This window comes from Amblyomma mixtum, chromosome 5, assembly GCF_055824585.1.
Source record: "Amblyomma mixtum isolate Tamu chromosome 5, ASM5582458v1, whole genome shotgun sequence".
NCBI lineage: Eukaryota > Metazoa > Arthropoda > Arachnida > Ixodida > Ixodidae > Amblyomma > Amblyomma mixtum.
In genome coordinates this window covers 100000906-100024762 of record NC_143016.1, presented here as the reverse complement: position 1 = coordinate 100024762, position 23857 = coordinate 100000906, and the positions used below count along the sequence as shown (strand labels likewise).

General features: G+C 48.7%; 1 protein-coding gene and 1 pseudogene across 2 annotated transcripts; both read left to right on the top strand.

The window, feature by feature from the left end:
* Positions 1-6615: 6615 nt before the first annotated feature.
* On the top strand, positions 6616-7794 carry LOC149343191 (uncharacterized; annotated as a pseudogene).
* A 3743-nt stretch (positions 7795-11537) lies between these two features.
* LOC149343190 (uncharacterized) lies at positions 11538-23857 on the top strand. 2 transcript variants are annotated; one of them, XM_089545731.1, is made up of 8 exons: positions 11553-11935; positions 12115-12324; positions 15418-15534; positions 16519-16561; positions 16673-16724; positions 17855-18042; positions 19018-19158; positions 23430-23857. In XM_089545731.1, the coding sequence occupies exons 1-8, from the start codon at positions 11859-11861 to the stop codon at positions 23541-23543; spliced, it is 942 nt and encodes a 313-aa protein (XP_089401857.1). In that variant the 5' UTR covers positions 11553-11858; the 3' UTR covers positions 23544-23857. The 2 variants fall into 2 exon arrangements, with proteins under 2 accessions (XP_089401858.1, XP_089401857.1); XM_089545732.1 differs by lacking the exon at positions 12115-12324 and having other exon boundaries at positions 11538-11935.

Sequence of the window (23857 nt, the reverse complement as noted above, 5' to 3'; positions counted from 1 at the left end):
CTGAAGTAGACAGCTTATCTATCCATATGAGGCCTTGGCATCAAGTAAAGACTTTAAGTAATGGCTATGCGATTGCGTTTTTGTTATTGCGTCTATAAATATTAATAGCCACGTGTTATATATCGGTGGATGAAAACGGAGATATGCTGTAATAGTTCATTAACTCGAGAAATTTTAGGAATTCCCTTTTGATGACAGTCGATAACACACAGTGCTGATTTTCCTCTATTTAGACGGACTATGGTTATACAGAGGGGATTTAATGCGTCATTGGACAAGTGATCTGTGTTGTCGTTGATGCGGGCAATGACCGCTGATTTTTTAGAGCGCAGCTCTTTGGCGCCCGTTTCTGCGTTCCGCGGCGTCGCCGTCGCCGTTGTCCGTCGCCGTCGTCGTCGTCCGTTGTAACCAGCAGCGGACACCTTAGCCGCGCTTTAAGCTGCGAAGCCAATGGAGCGGTAGCTTGGAAAGCAGAGGGCAGTATAGTAGTAGTATAAAACTTTATTCCGCAAAGTGGGACAGGGTTTAGGGGTTGGGGTCTTGAGCTGCAGGTGGTGTTCCTTAGGTACAGGGTCCCATTGGTTCTTGCTGCCCCTTCGGCCCGCTCAACCAGCGCCAGCTGACCTTGCGGGCCGGAGCTGGACAGAAGCTCCTCCCACTGCTCGACTGCGGGTTTGTAATTTTGGGCTCTATCGGGCTCGCCCGACAGCCCCACGTGGAGTGGTAGAGGGTGGCTATCTCTCTGCACCACACGCATTCTGGAGTGTATTGCGTAGGCCAAATCTTAACTGTATATGTAGCGACTTGGGTATGAGTTTGTTTGTAGCCGTCTCCATGTAGTTGCCTGATGTCTTGTGAGTGTCTTGGGGAAGCGGGTATTTACGGCGTCCTAACTTCCAAAACATGGTTTAGTTTGGTTTATGGGGTTTAACGTCCCAAAGCGACTAAGGCTATGAGAGACGCCGTAGTGGAGGGCTCCGGAAATTTCGACCACCTGGTGAGCTCTCCGTATTTGTTCGGAGTAGTGTTGGTTTCCCCCTTGTCGCTCGCTCGCTCGGTTTGTGTAACCTCGAACTATCGCGTCGCAAGGTTTCCCTCCACCCCTCCGTGCCCAGGTGCCCATACCACATTCTGCTTGTTTTTGAGTTTTGTCGCCTCCCTGAGGAGGGTGCCGGCCTGCTTGCTTATTCTTTCTCTTTGGAAGCCGCTGCATGCAGCCTGTGAGTCTGGTATACTATAGCAGAGGGCAAAATAGGTAAATTGGTTTTTGAAGGAAACGGCGCACTATCTGTCTCACACATCTCGGTGAACACCTGAACCAGAGGGAAGGCGCATAACTGCCCTTTCGGAACAGTGGGCACCTCAATCGTGCTTTAAATTATACGTGGCAGTAGTGACAGATGTGCGCTGCATGCGTTGGCATTGACAACATTGTGCCAGAAACGCGGCGCTGAAGCCATAGGCCTTCGGCGTTCGTTGTTATTAAGGCGGAAGCCTTTAATTCCTCATCGTTGTAAGCAGGAGTTGTCGACCGAAATGTCACGCTTTTCGGTTTGGTTTGGTTTTATGGGGTTTAACGTCCCAATGCGACTAAGGCTATGAGAGACGCCGTAGTGGAGGGCTCCGGAAATTTCGACCACCTGGGGTTCTTTAACGTGCACTGACATCGCACAGTACACGGGCCTCGAATTTCTCCTCCAAAGAAATTCAGCCGCCGCGGCCGGGATCGAACCCGCGTCTTTCGGGCCAGCAGCCGAGCACCATAGCCACTGAGCCACCGCGGCGGCTGTCACGCTTTTCAATTGGTCGAAATGTTCATGACGTCACAGTGAGCGAATTTCGGTTTTTGAAGGAAATGGCGCACTATCTGTCTCACACATCTCGGTCATTGTCTCGGTGAACACCTGAACCAGAGGGAAGGCGCATAACTGCCCTCTCGGAACAGTGGGCACCTCAATCATGCTTTAAACTACGTGGCAGTGTGACAGATGTGCGCTGCATGCGTTGGCATTGACAACATTGTGCCAGAAACGCGTTCGTTGTGTTATTAAGGCGGAAGCCTTCAATGCCTGATCGTTGTAAGCAGTTGTTGTCGACAGAAATGTCACGCTTTTCAATATGTCGAAATGGTCATGACGTCACAGTGAGCGAATTGCAAACGGGGCCAATTGTACTTTGGCTAGTAACCATGCAACCAATTGAAGGGGTGGTATAGTAATGCTCCAAGTAAGTGGGACTGAGTTTAGTTAACTAACCAATTAGCCTAATTAACCTTTCTAGTCAGACCAGAAAGATAAATAAAACCGAGCAATAAATTGGTCGAGTTGGGGAATCGAACAAGGGTCTCCGGAGTGCGAGACGAGCACGCTAACCACTCCGCCATGCCAGCTGGATTGTTTGGAATGAACAAAGGCGCGTCTAGTGAATACGGTGTCTTCGCTCCATCTTCCTCCCTTCCCGTTACGGCGAGGTTCAGGTGTCCACCGAGATATGCGAGACAGATACATTTCCTTTCCTCAAAAAAGGTTTAGCCTGGAGAATGCGAAGCATCATCCTGTTGCGTAATTTGGAGGCGCACAACCACAGCGACGGCGCGAGGTGGGTCCCCGTTTCTGCACTGTCGTGACGTCATGTATCACGTGATTTGGAGGCGCACAACCACAGCGACGGCGCGAGGTGGGCCCCCGTTTCTCCACTGTCGTGACGTCATCGTGTCACGTGGTGTGACGTCATGTATCACGTGATTTGGAGGCGCACAACCACAGCGACGGCGCGAGGTGGGCCCCCGTTTCTCCACTGCCGTGACGTCATCGTGTCACGTGGTGTGGCATCATCGTGTCACGTGATTTGGAGGCGCACAACCACAGCGACGGCGCGAGGTGGGCCCCCGTTTCTCCACTGTCATGACGTCATCGTGTCACGTGGTGTGACGTCATGTATCACGTGATTTGGAGGCGCATAACCACGATGAAGGGCTGAAGTGGTAGCTAAAGTAGTATGCTTCGCATAAAACCAATTTACCGACGAGCAAGGCGTAAAGCCCAACAGGCGATGGCGCTCTGTGGACTCCCTGGCACCGTTACAAGACGCTGAAACAGTACCTATGGATATCGCTGCCCCCAACCTATCCGCAGAAAAACGAAAAGCAACGTCCGACACTGACTCACCCGCGGAGGGTTGGCAGGCGCTTTTTATCAAAATCGAGGAAAGCTGCGACCTCAATAAAACTCGCATCACGGCTTTAGAAGCACACCTCGAACGCTTAATCCGCACAATCGGCTCAAGTCACACAACAATTTGAGATTCTGAGCAAAGATCCCCAGGTGGTCGAAATTATTCCGGAGACCTCCACTACGGCACCTCTTTCTCTCTTTCTTCTTTCACTCCTACCTTCCTCCCTTCCATTACGGCGCGGTTCAGGTGTCCGCCGAGATATGTGTGACAGATACTGCGCCATTTCCTCTCCTCAAAAACCAATTTACCAATTTAGCAAAGCTATAGAAGTACAGAGAAAACCCTTCGCTGCTGTGGTACCCGCGGCCCCTGCGCTGACACCCGCTCCAAACCCCACAACTTTCCCAGCCTAATCATGGCGAGCAGCTCGGGTAACACCACCATCTGGTTTGGTTTATGGTTTGGTTTATGGGGTTTAACGTCCCGAAGCGACTGAGGCTATGAGAGACGCCGTAGTGAAGGGCTCCGGAAATTTCGACCACCTGGGGTTCTGTAACGTGCACTGACATCGCACAGTACACGGGCCTCTAGAATTTCGCCTCCACAGAAATTCAGCCGCCGCGGCCGGGATCGAACACGCGTCTTTCGGTTCAGCAGTCGAGCACCATAGCCACTGAGCCACCGCGGCGGGTAACACCACCATCTGGCAGTGGAACTGTCTGGTGTTGGAACTGTCGCGGGTTCGCGCTTAAGCGTCCGGTCCTCCAGCAGTTCCTCACCGTGAGTGATCGCCCCGAACCATTAACCCTTCGGGAATGCGACAAGAACAAGCAACTTGCCGGTTACACTACATACCTATCGGAAAGAGTAAAGCCTCGATTAGCCACTCTTGTCAAACGTAATCTCACTGTCCCCCAACACAATTTAAATCCAACTTTCCCCGAACACGTCTTCTTAGAAATATTACCTCGACCCTCGCGCAAACGTCGCACCAAACTGTTTGTAATTAATGTCTATAGCCCTCCCCGAGCCCATAAGGACATTGTCGGTCCTCTTTTCCTCAAAGCCCAGCAGTTAGTGCAGGGACAACCCCTCCTCATCCTCGGTGACTTAAACGCGCATCAGCAACCAACCTGCACTTCTATCAGGGCGCGGACTATCCCGGCCTAGACGCTCCATTCACTCTTGCGGAGGTCCAAGCAGAACTCAATCGCCTGAAGACGACTTCGACGGCCGGACCCGACCGCATTTCAAATAAAATGCTTAGGAACCTACACGAAGCATCCATTCATGCTCTTACCGACTATATTCAAGATTGTTGGGCCAGCGGTACCATCCCCCAGGAGTGGAAATGCGCCAGTCTAGTCCTCATCGCCAAGCCGGGCAAACCCCCAACCTTGGCCAACCTCCATCCCATCTCTCTCACGTCCTGCGTTGGGAGCTGATGGAACACGTTATTCACACCAGACTCTTAAGATACCTCGAAGATAACCATCTACTACCAGACACAATGTTCGGCTTCCGCCCTCATTTGGCGGCCACGGACATTATGCTTCTCCATCATCAGATACTCATGAGATGTGCGCCAGACACGAAAGCCATCGTCGGCCTCGATGTTTCCAAGGCATTCGACAACGTCCTCCATGAAGCGATTCTTCAACAACTTCATGCTCTCGGTGTCGGACATCGCACGTATGCGTATGCCCGAGATTTCTTCTCCGACTGCACAGTACAACTTAACGCCGTCACGGGAGATCCTTCCATCATCTCTCCAGGAAACCATGGCACGCCCCAAGGCTCCGTGCTTTCGCCGATGCTTTTTAACGTTGCACTAATAGGCCTGCCCAAGCTATTCGCCGATATCCCTCACCTGCATCACAGTATTTATGCTAACGACCTCACACTTCGGATCCGACAAGCATTCAACTAATCAAGCAAATTTCGCAAGAGTGACAGAGGTGCCGCCCGGAGAGGAAAGAGCCAAGCCGGTGGGAAATGCGGGGCACGACGGGGAATGCCGCCGGCTCAAGCGCTGAGAGGAGGGTGAGGGAGACGCTGCAGCCTGGAAAGAAGGATCGCCCGAATGGATGGAAAAAGAAACGAGGAAAGCTATAGTGATGGGGGTGTCAAGCAAGACACGAGACGACACCGCTGATAGTCGGCCCTCAGGGGTCCGGAGCGCCTAAGCCATCGGAGATCCTCTGCGGACGAGCAAGGCCAAGTCCGCAGTCCCTCCGTTCCTTGTGACGAAGTCTCCGGCGCCAATGCAGCGGCGTGTAAGTTTGGGCACCCCAGCCTCTGCATCATGTACTCGCTAACGTGTAATTCTTGAATATTCTGTTTTGTTCCAACTGAATCAAACGGTGTCTCTTTACCTCTCCGTCCCGTGTGGACCCGCGCAGTATGTGGGGTCGTCACACGTGGTGTAAGAAGGGGGGCTCAGAAACAAAGGTCCTCTGAATGCTGCTACATTCATGACTTGAATTTTTTAATCCAAGGAAAATCGCGGAACTGATTGTGGGACTTCGACCCCATTTTGAGAGGCTTGAGACACCGAAGGGCTTTAGCGTACAAAATGTCTGTACCGGAGGGAGCTCCCACTCCGCAGCCATCGCTAGGAGCAAGCAAGCTGGCATTAGGAAGCGGTTCCGACATTTGCGGGTGATGAGACGGGGGTTCCATTTCTTTTCCATGCTAGAATTAGGAAAGATGGGGGGGGGGGGGGGGGGTCCAATGCGCAATTGCTGGGAATGGCAAGGTGCAAGATGGCAGGAGCTGTTCATGATTTTGCAAGGCAAGACGAAAAGTTCAAGTCCACAAAACCATTTTTGGAATTGAAGAAGCTCGTATTCGAGCACTTCGATACTGAACCACGTCATGTTCGTTTACTGAAGTTCCGCGAGGCCGGATAGATGGTAGGAGATGACGTGCGAACCTTTGTAGCACAATACGATAAGGAGAGACAAGGAAAGAACATGGGGAGACCTACTGAAAGAGAAAATGACCGCATTGTTTGTTGCCGGTTTGCGAGACCACGTGCGTCGGTCCGCGCTCTCGCGCAAGCCGAGCGATTTTGACTGAGCTGTGGAGGCCGCATTGGATGAGGAGCGAAATGAGGCGCTAACGGTGAACGGAAAGAGTACGCGTCGTACACAGAGAACAGAGCTAAACCCCGAGGTCGCTCTTTTGACAGACCGGCTAGACCGTTTAGAACTGCTGCTATAGCGCAGCAGGTGGAACGCAAGGATGTAGCGCGGACTCAGTAGCGCCCATTCGTTGAAAACTGGAGAACCCCACAAAGCGTCATGCGCGGCGTGAGAGATTTCGAGGAAATCGTGTGCTTCGCTTGCCAGATTCGTAGACACATTACAAGGCTCTGTCCAAACGTACGGCGAGGGGAGCCACTAACTGAAGCAGGTGAGACCCGTCCCAATCAAGTGTATGAGAGGCTCCACGTGTTGTAACACAAAAAGAGGAAGCCCTCCCCAGCTTGAAGAGCGTGGGGAGCGAACAGGGAATAATGAAGTGGAGGTGGTTTGTGTTGCCGACGAGGCTTGCCCTGCTGTGCGCTGGAAGATAAATGTTTGCTGCTTGGAAGTGCTGATAGACACAGGGTCAAAGGAGACCTTGCTTAAGGAAAGCGGCTTCAACACTCTTCGAAAGAAAGGGGATCGTGAGGTGTTGGGATCGTCTGGCAGTGTTGCAACCAGGTTTGTAGGTGTAACGGGGGATCCACTTGGCATAAGTGGGCTCCACCGGTAACTCTTCACTGTCGGCGGAATTGAATTAGGTCACCCCTGTTGCATATGCCCAAGCACAGTGTCTCTGCCAAAAGGAGTGTTGGGTATCTTAGGACAGGATTTTTTGAGAAGGGGAAAGGTATATTTCTCATTCTTGGAAGCGGTCCATGCGGGTGACACTGAGGTACCGTCTGCAAACAGGAAAATGGCTGCGATTTCTATTACTGATACTGATACCCAACAGACGATGGGATCGGTGGAGGTGTTCTCGCGAGTCGCCGCAAAGCTGTTCGATGAAACGAGCGTCCTTCCCTGTCGTAGCACGTTTTATGCACTTATGCGTCTTAAGTTGTAGAGAGCGACACCTTGGGAGTGTTTGAGCCGCTCGATTCTCTCAGCAATGGCCTGAAGACAGCCGCGTGCCCCTTGAAGCCCGGAATACATGAAGCATTTTTGAGGCGCAATTAACCACCAGGATGCAATTAACCACCCGCATAGTGCGTCTGCGGGTGGTTAATTGCATCCAACAGCCACTGAGCCTCTTTAATAACAAAATATTAGCTTTCTTTGAGAACAGCGATTGAGACGTGAACCCACTGAAACGGCACTCGCTGCTGTAGGGCATGCTGGTCTTTTGGTCGCGCCAGATGCGTTGTTCGGTCTTTCTCACACAAAGTACGAGGAGAGGGAGGGCCTGACTGCACTGCTGAACGAATACTCGGAGGTGTTCGCCGCGACCAACTTGTATTTGGGCTGCTGTGGCGTCGCACAATGCAAGATAGAAACCGGCGCTTCAGCGCCCGTTTATCATGCAGCACACGTACCGCATCCCCTACTCTCGACGCGAGGAAGTGGAGAGGCAGTCGCAGAATCTGATTGATCGCGGCGTAGACGAACACTCAAAGTCGCCATGGGTATCACAGGGCACGAGCCCTGTTGGTGGAGAAGCCAGGTTGTTCCTATACCGACTGGTAGTGGACTATCGCAAGCTCAATGCCGTACCTCGAATCGATCCGTACCCCACCCCCAATATACAGGGGACGCATTCTCAGCTGGTCTCTGCCAGGTACTTCACGGTGGTGGATCTGTCGGTGGAATTTTGGCAGATGGCAATGGACGCAGCAGATTCCGAGAAAACGGCATTCAATACACCCTCAGAGCACCATGAATGGAAAAGGATGCCGATGGGCCTGGTCAGCAGCCCTGCTGTCTGGCAGAGGAGCGCTGATGTTATCTTGGCAGGCCTTCTGGGAAAGTTGTGCTTCGTGTATATGAATGGCATAATCATATACAGTGACAACCTTGAGAGGCACTTGCGCGACATCGAAAAGGTTTTGGTGCGAATGCGGGGAGTGGGCCTCAAGCTTAAGCCTTTAAAGTATCAATCCCTTAAGAAAGGAGGTTGAATACCTCAAGAACAGCTAACGGCGTCCAGCTAACGGCGTCCAGCCTGACCCGGAGAAACAAAAATTTATCTCAGATTTTCCATCCCCGACTAGTGCCCGCCAGGTCCGGCAGTTTCCCGGCCTGATTGGCTGCTACCGAAGGCACATAGAGGAATTCGCCAAGCAGTATAAACAGCTGACCACCAATAATGTCGCTTTTCGCTGGTGTAAGGATGCGGCGGATTATTTTGGGGCTCTGAAGAGAAAGTTAATCAGTGCACCGCTGTTGCGCCACTCAGATTTCAATTTGTCCTTCGTTGATGCGTCAAACTTCGCGGTCGGTGCCGTGCTTCCGCAGGTTATCGGGGGTAGAGAACATCTTGTAGCTTTTGCTAGCCGACAGCTGATCCCTACAGAGCAGAAGTACGGAACCACGGAGAGGGAGTGCCTCGCGGTTGTCTGGGTAGTAAAGCACTTCAGGTGCTACATTTACGGCCGCCAGTTCAAGCTATAGTTACAGACTGCCATCCACTAAAATGGGTGATGAGTGTCAGAGACCCGAGCTCGCGGCTGGACAGATGGAATTTACAGCTACAAAGGTTTGGTTTGGTTTATGGGGTTTTAACGTCCCAAAGCGGCTAAGACTATGAGAGACGCCATAGTGGAGGGCTGCGGAAATTTCGACCGCCTGGGGTTCTTTAACGTGCACTGGCATCGCACAGTACACGGGCCTCTAGAATTTCTCCTCTAAAGAAATTCAACCGCCGCGGCCGGGATCGAACCCGCGTCTTTCGGGGCAGCAGCCGAGCACCATAACCACTGAGCCACCGCGGCGGCTACAGCTACAAAAATACTCTTTTGAGGTGGAAGATAAGTCAGGCAGAGCACTTATGAATGCTGACGCGCTAAGCCGCCAAGTCACCGTGTCAGCTGTACGCGATTTTGTCCCTGCCCCACCGAGTTGTGCGCCGAGCATCGCAAAGATCCCGACCTCAAGTCATCGAAAGCCTAGAGGAAAAATCATCTGTTCCTGAACAATTAGGCTACTTCATTGGCAAAGACGGCACCCTGGGCCGGCAGACGCGGCCAACAAGCAAAGGGCGACCAGAGCCAACCACTTTGGAGAGGGTCGTCATACCTAGGTCGTGGACAGAAAGGGTTCCTCGCGCGTTTCACGATGCGCCCTGCGCCGGCCATTTTGGTGGAACGATTCTACTTCTGGAGTGGCATGCGACAGGATGTTAGGGAATACTGCGCAGAGTGTCACTCCTGTCTAGAGAGGTAAACACCCAAGGGTCGCAGGCCGGCGCCAATTCAGACGTTCCCCAGAGGTTTCGGCTCCATTCGAGCGTATAGGTAGGGGCAGATTCGGTCCATTGCCCCCGGCCACTTGCGGAAACAGGTGCATACTAGTATTTGTAGATCACTTTTCGAAATACGCGGAAGCGGTGGCAATCCAAAATCAAAGGGCAGGCACGGTTGCGCGAGCATTTGTCGAACAGATCGTGCTCCGGCATGGAACTCCAAGGCACCTCTCAACAGAGCGAGGATAACAGACCGAGGAACCAACTTCGTGTCGCAGCAGATGAGTATAAGCAAAAAGCAGACGTACAACACCATACCATCCTGCTTGCAACGGCGCGGCGGAGCGACTAGACCAAGCCGTGACCGGGTTCCTGTCGCATTTTGTCTCGTGCGACCAACATGACTAGGACTTTTGGCTCCCCTATGCGATGTTTGTATATAATTTTGCAGCGCACTAAAGCACAGGCGACACGCCATTCATCCTGCTATACGGACAGACACCCGGACCAGCCCAGTGAAGTCCCAGAGGGTCCCGTTTGGTCCCATACGCCTCATTGGACGACTATAAGGTGGAGCTGGAATCGCGATTGCAGGTTTCAAGGGACATAGCAAGGGAGACATTAATTAAAGCGGCGAAGAGGAGCAAAGAGACGCACGATCGCGGCCCCAGAGACGCGCCGATCCATGTAGGGGACAGCGTGTACATCGAGAACTGGCAAGGGCAGACACGGTTAGCTAGGAAGCTCCAGGCGAAGTGGAGCGGACTATGTAAGGTTGTCGAGAAGCTTTCTCCAGTAACCTTCAGAATCCGAGACGTCAACCGACGTGTGATCACGATGCACGCAGATCGCCTCAAGTTGGCACCAGCTCAGTCACCAAATGAGCGAGGTGAAAGGCGAGATTTAAATAGGGACGGCAGTAGCGGCGTTTATATGACGGGGTTGAATCGAGGAAAGGAATTTCATGAAGGTGGGCTTGTTGGAGGACGAGCGCAGCGCTCGTCCTGTTCCCCTACTCGTCCGTGTTGCCGTTTTGCGCTCTCATGTCTTTCATGAATCGAGGAGTTGAGATGAAAACCGGTTACTGGGTTCATGTAGTCGGATCCGGGAGTCGAGGGAGCGAGTCCAGTCAACCCCGCTGCAGGGGGTGGGTTGACTCGTTCGACCCTAACGGCAGGTATAGCATGTAAATCGGATCGAGTCGATGAGTCGGGTTAGCGGGAGGGATAGTAGAGCGTCCCTCACAAGGGGCCGTGTAGCGCCGGTGCTCCTCCTTGTAGTAATCGCTGATGTGTTTGAATGTACGGACCAGATTGTCTGATTGGGAGTACCCTTCCAAGGACAGGGAGATAGCCCGGGGAGAGAGTGCGTGGGCGGCCTGATCGGTCTTTTCGTTTCTCTGGAGTCTGGTGACCGCGGGGTCCCAAATCAGGCTACGTGGAGTTGGATCTTCGTATCGGCATCTAGAGTGCAGTATGCGCCAGGCAAGCGGGGGAGCCCATCCCAGCCCAGCTCATATTTCCGACAGGCCCCTCGCGAGTCTGTGATGATGTGTTTCGACTTGGGATTAGTCGGAGCCAGAGCAATGGCAATCACCTCCGCGTGTATTGCGCTGTAGGCTTTGAAAGTGAGCCCGTTTATTTTAAGGCGCACACTAGACAGAGCACTAGTCCCGTCCGCACTTTTTCGTGGTATCGTCTTTTTTTTGCGCTGCTGCCTCAACTTACCTAGCTTTCCTCACAGATCTGTAGAGGTGTGATTTACAATGTAATGTATAGTCATGCGCGCCATGTATAGTGCTAAAGGAAAAATTAAGGGAGTCTATGAAATCGTGCTCGATTCATTACCCAAAGCAGCCACATCCGGTACTGAAAAACTGCGCGCCGAGGAGTGAAAGTTGGAATTACGATTTCTTGGTGCTGTAATGACGCACAACATCTGAAGCATGTAGCCCTTTTGAAGTCTGCGCTTACCACTCTTCACCTAAACCACCTAAAACTGTGTTTCCATGTTTACGCTTTCCACCGTGCACCTAAAACTTGAACTGCTTTGACCGTTAGCCGATTGAAAAAGTTGTGGTGTCAACCTTGGGTAAAGGGAAAATGGCGCACATTATCGCGGTGTTTGTTGCTAGTCTTCACCGGTACGTGTAAAGTGTCTTTTGCGTCGTTTTAAGTCGCGTAATAAGGTAATGATGAGCTTGTTTAGAAGTGAAAGTCCTAAAAAACGTTTGTGAGCGCCTGCAACCTGCCACGATGCCGCATCGCGACAGTGATTCGGACACTGGTAGCAGCTCCAGACGCAAGCGCAAGAAAGCACATACGCGATCGGGGTAAGTTTGTCAAAGAGCCACTTTGTCGTTATCTTTGTGATATCCAAGGGTTTTATCATCATAGTGCCACTGGTGTCAGTTAGAAGTGGCTTACATGTTTGTCCATCTGTTCAGAGCTTTTACGAGAATTTAATGTATTTGGGGATGTAATCTCGAGGTTCTGCTTCTCGTTGGCGCAGCTCGTCGTCTTCGGACAATTCAGCGGGGCGCTACCGCCGTAAGAAAAAGAGCGGGCACAGTTCACAAAACAAATCCAGGCGGCGGCGTTCGAGATCAAATTCGTCGCCCCGCTACTCCTCCAGCAAAGGATCGTCGTCTCGGAGGCGCCGCTCCGGTTCTCGGCACCGGCGCTCACGCTCGTGGTCGCCTGGGCCGCGGAGGCGATCTAGGTCGGTGTCCTCTTCATTTTCATTCTTGAGTACAAACTTTGGAAAATTTGCGACGGGTTACTAAACTTTTTTCAATCCCCCCCCCCCCCCCCCCCCCACCCCCCACCTTTTTTTTTCATACACGTTAACGCCCTTGCGCAGTCGCTTTATTTTGAATAGCTGTGGAGGCTTTCATTATCATTGACATCGAGTAAAGACTAAGCAAGTTCGTCATCAGTTTTTTTTCTCTCTGAATATCAGTTTTTATAACTTCTTATACTCTATGGACTGGCATCATTTTCATTGCGGCTAGCAATGTTCGTGAGGCGTAGCTTGTGTATTGGCCAACCTAAAATCTATCGGCCGATAATTTATGCAAGGGACATAGCTACTGGCAAATTCCTCGTTGGCGTTGCTTAATTCTCCTCATAGCTCCGGACCCCTCCTCTCACCTGACCTGGAAAACCGCCGTTTTACATTAGTATACACCCGTGGAATGGTGTGAGGGGCCCTAGTGTGTCAGCATATGTTCAAGGATACACATACAGCTGACACTACGGCCACAGGTGAGCGGCGAAACACGGCGGCCCCGATCACAGAAAGGGAGGCCTCCTCAGCGGCACTCGCGAGGTATCGACGGAGTGCAGTTTGCCCGTGATTGCAGCTCCAGAGGTGCAGAGACACCAACAAGTAGGCTACAGGCTTCGAACTGCACCTCAATATTCGACGGTAGCCTTTGCGAACGTCCACGTCAAGCTTGATGCCAACCGCTCACTGTGCGAGAACGTTTGCCGAACCAGCAAATTCTACCTGCGGCCGTAGTGTCAGCTGTATGTGTATCTTTAAACATACGCTGACACACTTGGGCCCCTCACACCATTCCACGGGTGTATACTAATGTAAAACGGCGGTTTTTCAACTGTCAGGTCAGCGGAGGGGTCCAGAGCTGCGAAGAGAATTAAGCAACGCCAACGAGGAATTCGCCGAAGTATTAACCTGAGAAGGCAGACATTATCAAGTGACATATTATTGTGTTATACTGTGATACCCAAAGCAATAATGCTCAGCATATTCATGTGCCATGCTCATACAAAAATATCAAAACTGCGAGAATTTTATATTTTCTTTTATATTTTAGATCTGTGCAGTTTTTCACTTTGAGTTACGCTTCAAGTAGTGAACAGTTCATGTCAGTGCTTGTTTCACTGCATAAGCTGGATGTGGTAAAAATAAATAATGGCTAGCACCAGAGCTGTGTGGTCTCGGCGACGGCCCTGGCAGCCTGCCGTGCAGTGCTTCGCTTCCTAGAGGCAGTGCACTTTTGCACTTGCACAGTGGATTGTTGCAATTCTGCACACTCCCCTGCAGTCTGTCTTTTGATGTTTCACCTTCTCCTCATTCGGCCTGTTTTTAATTTTCGCACTTGCCTAGTGATAGGTAGCCATTCAAAGTATCTTCGGTTAACATGCCTGCCTTTTCTGCCTGTTTCTTTTTTCCTTTCTCTCAAAGGTACTACTTCTAATATGTACTCTGTCAGTGCTGTTTGGTGCTCATGCTGCTCATAGTAGCACTGGAAAAATTACAAGGAGGGGCGCCAGCTGCCATAACTATCTTCATGCTGTGCAACTGAACATTCACAAAAGAAAGGGCTGTGAACGTTGCCCTCAATGACATTATTGACAAAGAAAATGGTATTTTTCGTGACCAAAGAGCAGTAACACGGAATATGGAAACAGTGCTTTTGCAGTTTGATTTTGAGACGACTTTTTTTGGTTGCCACCAATGCACTGGTTGGTGGAAAGAAAAGGCAGAAAGGAAAGGGTGAAGAGGTAGTAACTATCTACAAGCTACTGTCATGTTCAATATGACTTGCAATGCATCTGAAGTGAACCAGCTGAGGATTATATTAAATCACTGTGCCTTCAAACAGAGCACTCAACTTCACAAGTATTCAGTATATTTTGTGCTTTGCATCGATGACTAACTGCTTCAATTTTCAGCACCACTGGAGTCGCACTGTCTCGAAACCTTAGCTACTGCCACACCTTGTGCGTTGCAGTTCATATTGAGCGCGATAGTACGTAAAGGTACACATTGGCGTTAACACCCATAAAAATGGTGAACGTGTGGCTGCGGCGTTCTGTTTTTTAGCATGAGTATATGTGTCCAATTCTGACCACGGTGGCTGAGTTTTGATAATAGCAAAATGCAAAAATAACCCTGCATTTAGGTTTTGGCTTAGTAAAGAACCCTTTGTGCTTAAAATTAATTGGAAGCCCTTGAGAACAGCATGCCTCACTGGTCATTGTGCTGCTTCGACACTTAAAAATGTTCATTAACTATTAATTATCAAAGTTATGACCCTGCCAGAAAAAGTGAAGTGCAACTTCTGAGTTGTTTAATTGGTTCACAGTAACACACTTTTCCATGGGGTGCCAGTTCTTGTCAGAATGCTTGGATTTGGTTAGACAAGTGATCACTACATGTTGTTCCCTCCCCCTCCCCACCCCTTATTTCTTTCTTTTTTTTTTCCCCTACAGTGTCATAGTATATTATTTCCTGTTGAATGCTAACAGACTCCTCAAAACTTTACCAAAGGGCCGCCGTGGTGGCTTAGTGGTTATGGCGCTCCGCTGCTTACCTGAAGGACTGGGGTTCCGTCCCGGCTTTGGCGGCCAAATTTTGATGGAGGCAAAATTCTAGAGGCCCGTGTACTGTGCGATGTCAGTGCACGTTAAAGAACCCCAGGTGGTCAAAATTTCCGGAGCCCTTCACTATGGTGTCCCTCATAGCCCTAGTCGCTTTGGGACATTAAACCCCCATCAACCATAAACCAAACCTTACCAAAATGAGATTGAGAATGTGGCACTAAAGATAGAATATGCCGTACCATGTGACAAAAACGTATTGAAGCTTGTGGCAATCAGGCATGTATCCCAGGCCGCCTCCTGATAAAAAAAAAAGAAAAGAAAAATTGATTTGGACTTCTAATTTCTGGCTCTGTGCCTGGTGTGAATTCATGTGCTTGCTTTTTTATTTTTTGTCATTGTTGCTCTCCCTGTTAGTAGCAGCCTTTGGTAGTGGATCATTATTTTTATTTTTTATTTTTTTCAGATCTCCTAAGCATCGCTCTCGCAGATCTAGGAGTAGCTCCAGCTCACGGAGGCGCTCATGGTCAGGCAGTAACTCACCGAGAAGATCCAGCAAGGCGTCACCATCAATCTCCCCAAAGTGAGCCTTCCAGATTTTTTTTTTTTTTGCCTCTGATTCTCGCCTTTCATTCTTCATGCACCTTCCTTTGTCCAAGGGAATGTCCTTTGCCAACTTATCCTCCAGTTAAAGGAATGATTGATGCTTGATCATAAACTTCTTGGCATCCTTTATTCATATGTAGGTGAACAGGCTCTATACACCTGCTGATACCCACAGTATGTGCTTTGCACATTTTGTTTTGTCAATTGTCCGCTTATGCATTTGATGGTAACTCGGGGATAAATTCTGTCAGAGCTATTTCTGTGATGTGGTTTTTAATTTCAGTATAACATTCTGAATGCTATATAATGCACGTCTGGTGTGGTTAAATAGTAAAAAAAAGTTCAATTTCTGATATTAACAATTGTTTCTCAATTTGGATACAGCATGACAAAATTGTGTAGCTGCATAGACACATACACAACTTATTTTATATGCGTGCGTCATATAGAGGAAAGAGCTTGGCTAGTTGGTTCCTTGTAATATGCTGAGGTGTTCTAAAAACTAGTTGCTGCTTACATGGTGCTCACGTTTTGTTGTTTCATTCATGTCCTTCAAGCTGGTTGTATATCTCATATTGCATGTGCCGCACTTACAGGGCATTGTGCACAAAATGCAGTGACATAAGGGAGTCTGTTGTCCGAATTAGATTATTGACAGTACACTGTATGCTGTTATTATCCTGTGTGATGAATTCACTTATCCGAAGTTTTAGTAACTTTCCTGGGAAAAGAGGTGCATTTATTTTGCGAGTAAATAGGGTATTTGCTTTTGTTTCTTGCCGTGATATTGAAGTCATAACAAGCGCAGTCTGCACTGCCTGTTCTCTGTAGGTTCACAGGAGCTTCTGCACATTATAGCGCAATACTTGTGAAAAACCCCTGCAATAGGGATTTTCAAGAGTCACGTTCATTTGCCCAGCAGCTCAGTGTCGTTTTTTTTTTGTCCGTTTTGTGCCTTCAGGAGAGTGAGGAAGCCAGGGGACCCCGTGGCACCGAAAACCGGGGTGAGTACAGTGCTTGCGAGAAGCTTGGGGAGGTCGCCACAGCTTTGTAACCAATAGGGTGTCTCAATAACTCGCATTGACGTTTACTTTTTTTTTTCTCTCTCCTTCCAGAATGAAGCCGAACAGCTCAAGCAAAAGATTCAACAGGTGATCAAAGCTGCAGGTGTGCCTTCCATCTCATGTTTTCATGTGCCGTAAATCCTAGCTGGAACAAGTATGAGGGAGGTGGTGGTGGAAATACAGTCTATACTTTGAGCCAAGCAGCTCATAATGGCTGACACTGCCAGCCTCACTGCAGAGGTGGCTGCATGAAAGGGGGGTAAATTTCTGCTTCTTTGTGTGTGGATTCAGTCCTTCTAGCAGGTTTACCAAGGCCTGTATTGATACCATTCTAACGGCAGAGAGCTCACCGTCACTGAAAGTGGAGCATCTATAAGGTAGAAAAGACCAGAAAACAAAATGCAGGTGTTGCTATCAGTGGTTGATTCTGCAAGTAAGCTGCGTGCACCGACACCAAATTTGTGGTGCCATTCCCAGAGGCTACACTGCAGCTCACTACAAAATGGTGGATGTCACTATTTTGAATTGTGTGGTGTCAGCCTTCTTTCTCGTTCTCCACCTTCGTGCGCTGAAGATATGCATAAGATAGAAGGATCTTTTAATTGGGTTCTGTTGCTGTTCTATGTTCATGGATGATGTAATGCGCTCTCCTCTTTGCTATATTTGTTTTTTTTTGCTTAAGTTGGTTTTTCATTCCATCAGCTTAAAAAACAAATTCTAGTTGTAATTATACATGAGCATTCCACAGCACCCAGTGCCCTAAAAATGCCAACATTTTTCATTATGATCATGGCCACATCGCAAATGGGCTTCCAGAAATGGGGGTGTACTGCAAAAACCTTACACTGGCTGGACTTGCTAATATGAGTTACGTTGATACACTCTTTGTAGGTTGGCCTCTGGATTTACAGACAGAAGATTTGAGAATGTTGTGAATTTATGAAGTAGCACAAAGAGGCTTGTGTTTATTTAATGAGCACAAAAGACATCGAGACGTCCCAAGCATCATCATGAGATGGCGTTTAAAAGATGAGGCAAACCATCTGCTTGCTATGTAAGTTACTGTTGTTGGGCCTTTTTAAAAAGCCTTCCTGCGTTACCATTGTTTGCAAAGTGCAGCTGTTTTTGCTGCAGTGCAGTACACCCCTGTATGTTGCAGTGTCTGTCCATGGCATTCTGGCACATGCGGCGTTGTGTAAAAGGATGGGCTAATGAGACCGACCGCTATCGCAGCCAATGCCAATGCGGAGCTCCGTGAGCGTGGTCTCCTGCCATCCGGTTCCAGCAAGGAAGCGGCAGCCACTGGCAGTTCACCACCCAGCGTGATGGAGCAGATGGAGCGGGCACGCCTGATCGATGACATCAATGCACCCTCCTTCAGCCAACAGGCCTTTGTCTCTCGGCGGGACCACAGCAAGAAGGTAGTGGGCTGCTCATTCACTTGCTTGAGGCTATGAAATAAAGCCAGTAGTCCTTAGGGTCGTGAACTGCATGCGAGCAAGCCCGTCAGTGCGCAGATTTAGTGCTGAATTACAGTGTGTAATAAGGTATCAGGCCCGAGAAAACTTCTGTTAAGAAAACTTTTTCCTTTGTCGTACTGATCATGCAAAATTGGCTAAAGGGACACAGGAAATTTGATGTTGACCTCTGTCAGTAGGTTACCATGTTTCGATAGACTCTATTTTCACTGAAAACGGAGCTTTTATCACCATTAGACAGAATTACACATTTCTCTTTCAAGCTGAGCACACAGTTATAGCCATGTTATGGGGTATCGGAATAAGTGCTAGCAATATTTTCTCCTGGCTATGCAGGATTTGAGAGTGCACCCTATGCATACACTTTAAAGCGCTGCTCAGTGCTTGAGGGCTGAAAAGTAATGTGTAGTTTCATTCTGCTTTCTCCTTTTCCATAGCAAGTTTTCTCTACCTTTAAGAAAGTTTGTAGCAAAGTGGCAGCTGGTGCTGGCTGCATAAACTGCAGTCCTTTACGTATATTTTTATTGCTTTGCTTTGTAGATCAAAAGAGTGACAAAAAAGCAGTATTATTGCTTGGTTTCATTTCTTGTCTAGGGGAGAATGAGGTGAACTTTCGCTCAACTGACTGTTGAGCAGCTATTGATCAGCCAATGACCTCCCACATTATCTGCAGTCATTCTAGAACTTGTATTAATGGGGTAAAGAAAAGGTTAAAATAATGTACCAGCGTGCTCACAGGTGCTGAGGTATCATGCGTCTCGGACTGTGCAAATAGAGGTACAAGTTTGGTACATGCTCGATTTGTGTTGTGGGGCCTCACCTTATGCAGCAAACAGTCAGTGGCTGGGAAATTTAGGCTTTCGTTGAGTGTGTTTGTCAGGATCTTCGCGATGCATTAGCCGCGCTGTTCTTTCACAGGATGCGGCCAGCTCCTCCAAGGAGGTGGACAATCATGCAGCGGCCATTTTCGGGTCGTTCGAGTCCCTCATGGCAGCATCAAAGGAGGTCGTGCCCCTGTCCAATTGGAGGGAGAAGCCCGAGTTGCTGATTCATGAAAGCGTATGTTACTCCTCACTGCCTGTGTGTGTGTAGAAGGCTGCTCCTTGAAAGGCGGGAACACTTGCTCAAGAAAACGTTTTTTTTTATCCTTTCAAATCTTGAGCGTCTCTCCAGCCTCTATTGCTCTCTAAAACAGGTTTCTCATTGGCTTAGTCTGTGCGGCACCTTCACTTGAAGCCGCAGCTTTTTTTTCCCTCGTATTGCCCCTCTCCGTTGCAAGCATGTTTCGGCATACAGGGTAGGCTGGGTGCAGCATATGCAGTGCTCTTATCACTCGGCCTGTCGTACATTATCACTTGGCAGTGTACCGTATTTACACGAATTATTATGCATTTTTTTATTCAAGTCATCTGGTTAAGAACGCATCCTGCATTGTGCTCAAAACCAATGTACAAATGTAATGTGATCTTTTTTTTTTTTTTTTTCTGCTGCTCTTCAAGATAGCTACAGCATCCTTCACCACACAATTCGTGAGCTGCTAGGAGAAGCTACCTTTTTGGTCACCTTGTGACTTTGCGGTGTGCTCGGGTGGCTGTGAACATGGAAAGACGGTGGCACGGGCCATTCATAAAAAGAGGGCACTGAAAGAGCTGAGTGGAGTAAAGATTGGGAAAAATGGCAAATGGGCACAGGACTGGGCATCACGAAACACGAAGCAGCGGCACTGACAGCAGCTGCTGCACTATGGGAGGCTTCATGCTTTAACGTGGATGGGGCTTTGCTGCGCTCGATGGTGCTGCACGAGTTTCTGAAGTGTTGCTTTTCAAATAATATCAACTGACACATATCGGTTGGTTCCGTATTTTTGCATGCCGCCTTTGTTGATTTTTCATTTTTTAGCCCTCAGGTATACTAGTTTGCTTGAACAAGTTGAGATCGTGTTATAATCGTGGTATATTTTTATTGAAGGAGCAGTATCGGTGGCGCTTTGCAAAAATGTCGGTTTTGTGTGTGCAAAGCCTCGATGAATAAAGCCACGTTCCCAGGCCAAAAACTTCTTCCTCGCATTATCGTCATGACCTAACTTGTATGAGGTGATGACCTAACAAAAGGTGGCGACACTACACTGCAACAGCCGCCGCGGTGGCTCAGTGGCTATGGTGCTCGGCTGCTGACCCAAAAGACGCGGGTTCGATCACGGCCGCGGCGGCTAGAATTTCTTTGGAGGAGAAATTCCAGAGGCCCGTGTACTGTGCGATGTCAGTGCACGTTAAAGATCCCCAGGTGGTCGAAATTTCCGGAGCCCTCCACTACGGCGTCTCTCATAGCCTTAGTCGCTTTGGGACGTTAAACCCCACAAACCAAACCAAACTACACTGCAACACATTTCTAGCAACGGCAACACCGTATAGCATTGCGTATGAGACTCCACTGCAGGTTTTGCAGCATTTTGCAGCTTTTTTTTTCATTAACTTTTTTTATTGACTCCTACGACATTGATTCTTACGAAACGAGAGGCGTGTGCCTCTGGTTTCTTATAGACAAAACTTATTTAGTGTAAAACACTGTGAGAGGGCACGCTTTAGCAAGCATGCAGTGGCTATACTTTCTCTGCTATCATTTGCTTATTCATGTTAAGCTTTGCAGGCTGTATCACGGTGATTTTAACTGAAACGAACTATGGCTTTGTTAGTGACTTTTATGCCTGTTTGCAATCTCCACTGGCACGTTCAGCAAAGTATGTTTGTCTACACCCAGCCAGTTGCTATGGCAAAATGCTGGATGCCATGCAGCATTTTGTTTTCAATCTGCAACAGTAGAGAAGCTATGCCGAAATCAACCGCTGGTCTGTAGGCTGTCAACTCATTTTCAGTTTTGGTGGGTTTGATTGTGCAAATAGTGCCATGCACATGCAACGTCTAGCGCTACTACTGTGTGTGCACTTTTTCCACACGCCAGCATATCAACCAGGATAGAGTAAATGCCTTGACGTAATGGGCGTCCGACAGCGGCATCCAGGAATTCTTCAATACTTGACTGCCCCAAGTTTAGATGGCTTCTAAAAGCACTCATAATTTTCTAATGCAGTATAATCTCGTTGCAGCAGACTGCTATAGTGTCCAAGATTTCGGTCTGTTGTAAGAGAGGTCGGCACAATTGAAATGGTGTTACAACAGAGTTTTGTTATAACCATAGGAGAGTCTGTTATGAACAGAGTGACCCTCATGTTGTACTTAGCTGCATACAGGAGCTTGTTTATTCAGTCTTAACACCTCTAAAAGAAGGTAGCTGCACAACCTTGAGGTTTCTTAAGGATCCCATTTTAGGATGATCTGAGCCAAGTCATTGATTGGAAATAAACATACAGAAATCTGAGCCAAGTCATTGATTGGAAATAAACATACAGAATTGAGGGTGGGGAAGCAACCCTGGTCCGGAGCTGACCTATTTGCAAAGCCAAAGGCAGTTTCAGCCCACCCACAGGTAGTAGCAAGCCCCTTGTGTGCATTATTCTCTACATAGCGTCATGTAGCGTCATGTAACAGCTGTGATGTTTGGCAGGTGAGCCCAAAATCGAAGGATCGAATCCTGGCCGTAGCATCCGCATTTCATTGGAGTGGGTGTAGTGGCTGCTGCGGACCACCGACCCTAGTGGTGCAATCGGCTCCGCCACTAATTTTTCGAAATGTGCGCCATAGCTGCCTATGTGACGCACTAACACTGGCAGTCGTTTTCTCGATAGTGTGATAGGTGGCCTTAGCGAAACCTTCCGCAATTTGCGAGCATGCGTCCTGCTGAAATACGAAACTACAGCCACAGCAACCAAAAGACCGTTGGTAGTGGACGGTGGTTCGGTTGTTACGTTTTGCTGCTCACCAGCTTAAGCCAGTCGCGACGTTAGAACATGCGAGTGTTAGAAGATGTGCTGTTTTATTGTTTTCGACCTCCATCCGCCCCTAACAGTTGCCCTTGCGATTAGGTCGTTACTTACATTAGCGGTGCTTTGCGACGCCTCCTTCACTTTTCTGCCTAACTTTAGCTACAGAGCGACAGAAAATTGACTGCGAGTATAGTGGATGGTATAGCACTGCCAGTGCTTCATGTTTATTGAGGGAAAGCTGAAACTCCCTCATTACCCCCTCAGCATTTTGAAGTGTCAGGACTGTGCTATACTACTGGACCAGGAGCTTTGCTTCAAGTTGCACGCCTGGTGACCTCAGAACTTTTGATGGGACAGTACATTAAGCATGAGACGCTTTATAACTATGTGCTGCACACATCAGGAAGTGGGCTTAGTGGCACAAAATTGAAATTCGCAGAAAGACTGAAAGATTTTCCCAGACTCAGGGATGTCATTTGCACTACGAAAAGTCCACAGTATAAGAGTCAAATCAGAGGCCTGTGGGTAAGTGAAACATGATGCATTGAATAGTTGAGTCATAGACACACACACAAGGGTGTTCATAATTATGTGAGTTGCTAGTCATGACAGTTGCAGTCTTCAAGAAAGCTGACCTGTTTGCAGCTGTATCTTTAAACCGTTGCTAAGGCCTCTACTTTCTGCAAGGGAGTATTAAAAAAATTCCTCAAAATGACTACAGAGAATCCTCTAAATTCCACAGGAGACATTAAATATTGCTTCGGAACGCACCTCATGTTTATATACGAAACCAAGATATGAATATAAAATGTATCCCCTTTTTCCCCCCCCCCCGAGCTTTTCAAGGTAGCTAAAGTGACCTTCACCACCGGGCTTGAGAGCCGCCAGGAGAAGCCAGCTTTTTAATGACCTTTGGGCGAAGCATGGGGTGTTCAAGTGCAAAGGAAAAGGTGGGCATGGGTGTAGGAAGAAGGTGGTGCAGGTTGGTGAGAAAGAGAGGGCACTGCATTACTTGATTGGAATAGAGAAAGCAAAGCAAAGAAGGGCAAATGGGCGCCGGACTGGAAAGCCCAAAACACCGAGTAATGGCGGCAGTTACTGCTGCGTGGGAGGCTGCCATTTCTAGACAATTACAAAAGTGGTGAGTGCATACAGGCTAATTTATGCTCAAAAAAACAATGCAAGCCAATAGTGAGTAATTTTTGCTGGAGAAATAACCCAAAATAGCCCGGGCTATGAAAATCTTTGTTGAATCTCAACCTGATTTCTACCCAAATATAAACTTAAACAATAGTGCCTGGTTCCTACTCACTGAATTCTGGAAAAAATAAAATTAAGGAAAAGAAGGATGCTGTGTGTATGCCAGGAGGTTTAAAATTAAATGTAGAACTTTCCTTTACTTCTGAGAGAGTATTGACGTCTGTGTATCCTGCTTACTCTTTCCTCATAGCTGAAAGAGGCACCAGAGGTGAAGCTGGAGCGTTGGCGGAAGAAACTGGCTGCCGAAAGAAGAAAGCGCCTCAACGGAGCAACCACAGGCGGCTTGGTGCGCACGGATATGTGACTGTGACCAGAGGAGAAGCTGGATGGCTTTTATCCTCGGCGGGACGCTCTGTGGTGGTGCCCGTCTTGGAAGCTACAACCTGTGACAGTGTGTGTGTGAATTCTTGTACATAAAGTGTGGTATGGGTGGCCCTTTTTGGTGGTATGCCTTAGCTGAGTTTTTACTCGGCAGGCTTCTGCGGTGGAGCTGGCTTTCTCATTTTTAATGCACGTGGCAGGCATCTTGGAGAGGATTGTAGTTTAATGCCTGCATTGTGGCCTCTGCTGTAGCATGGACTGACATGGTGATTAAGTAAACATTGTGCACAGCACTAA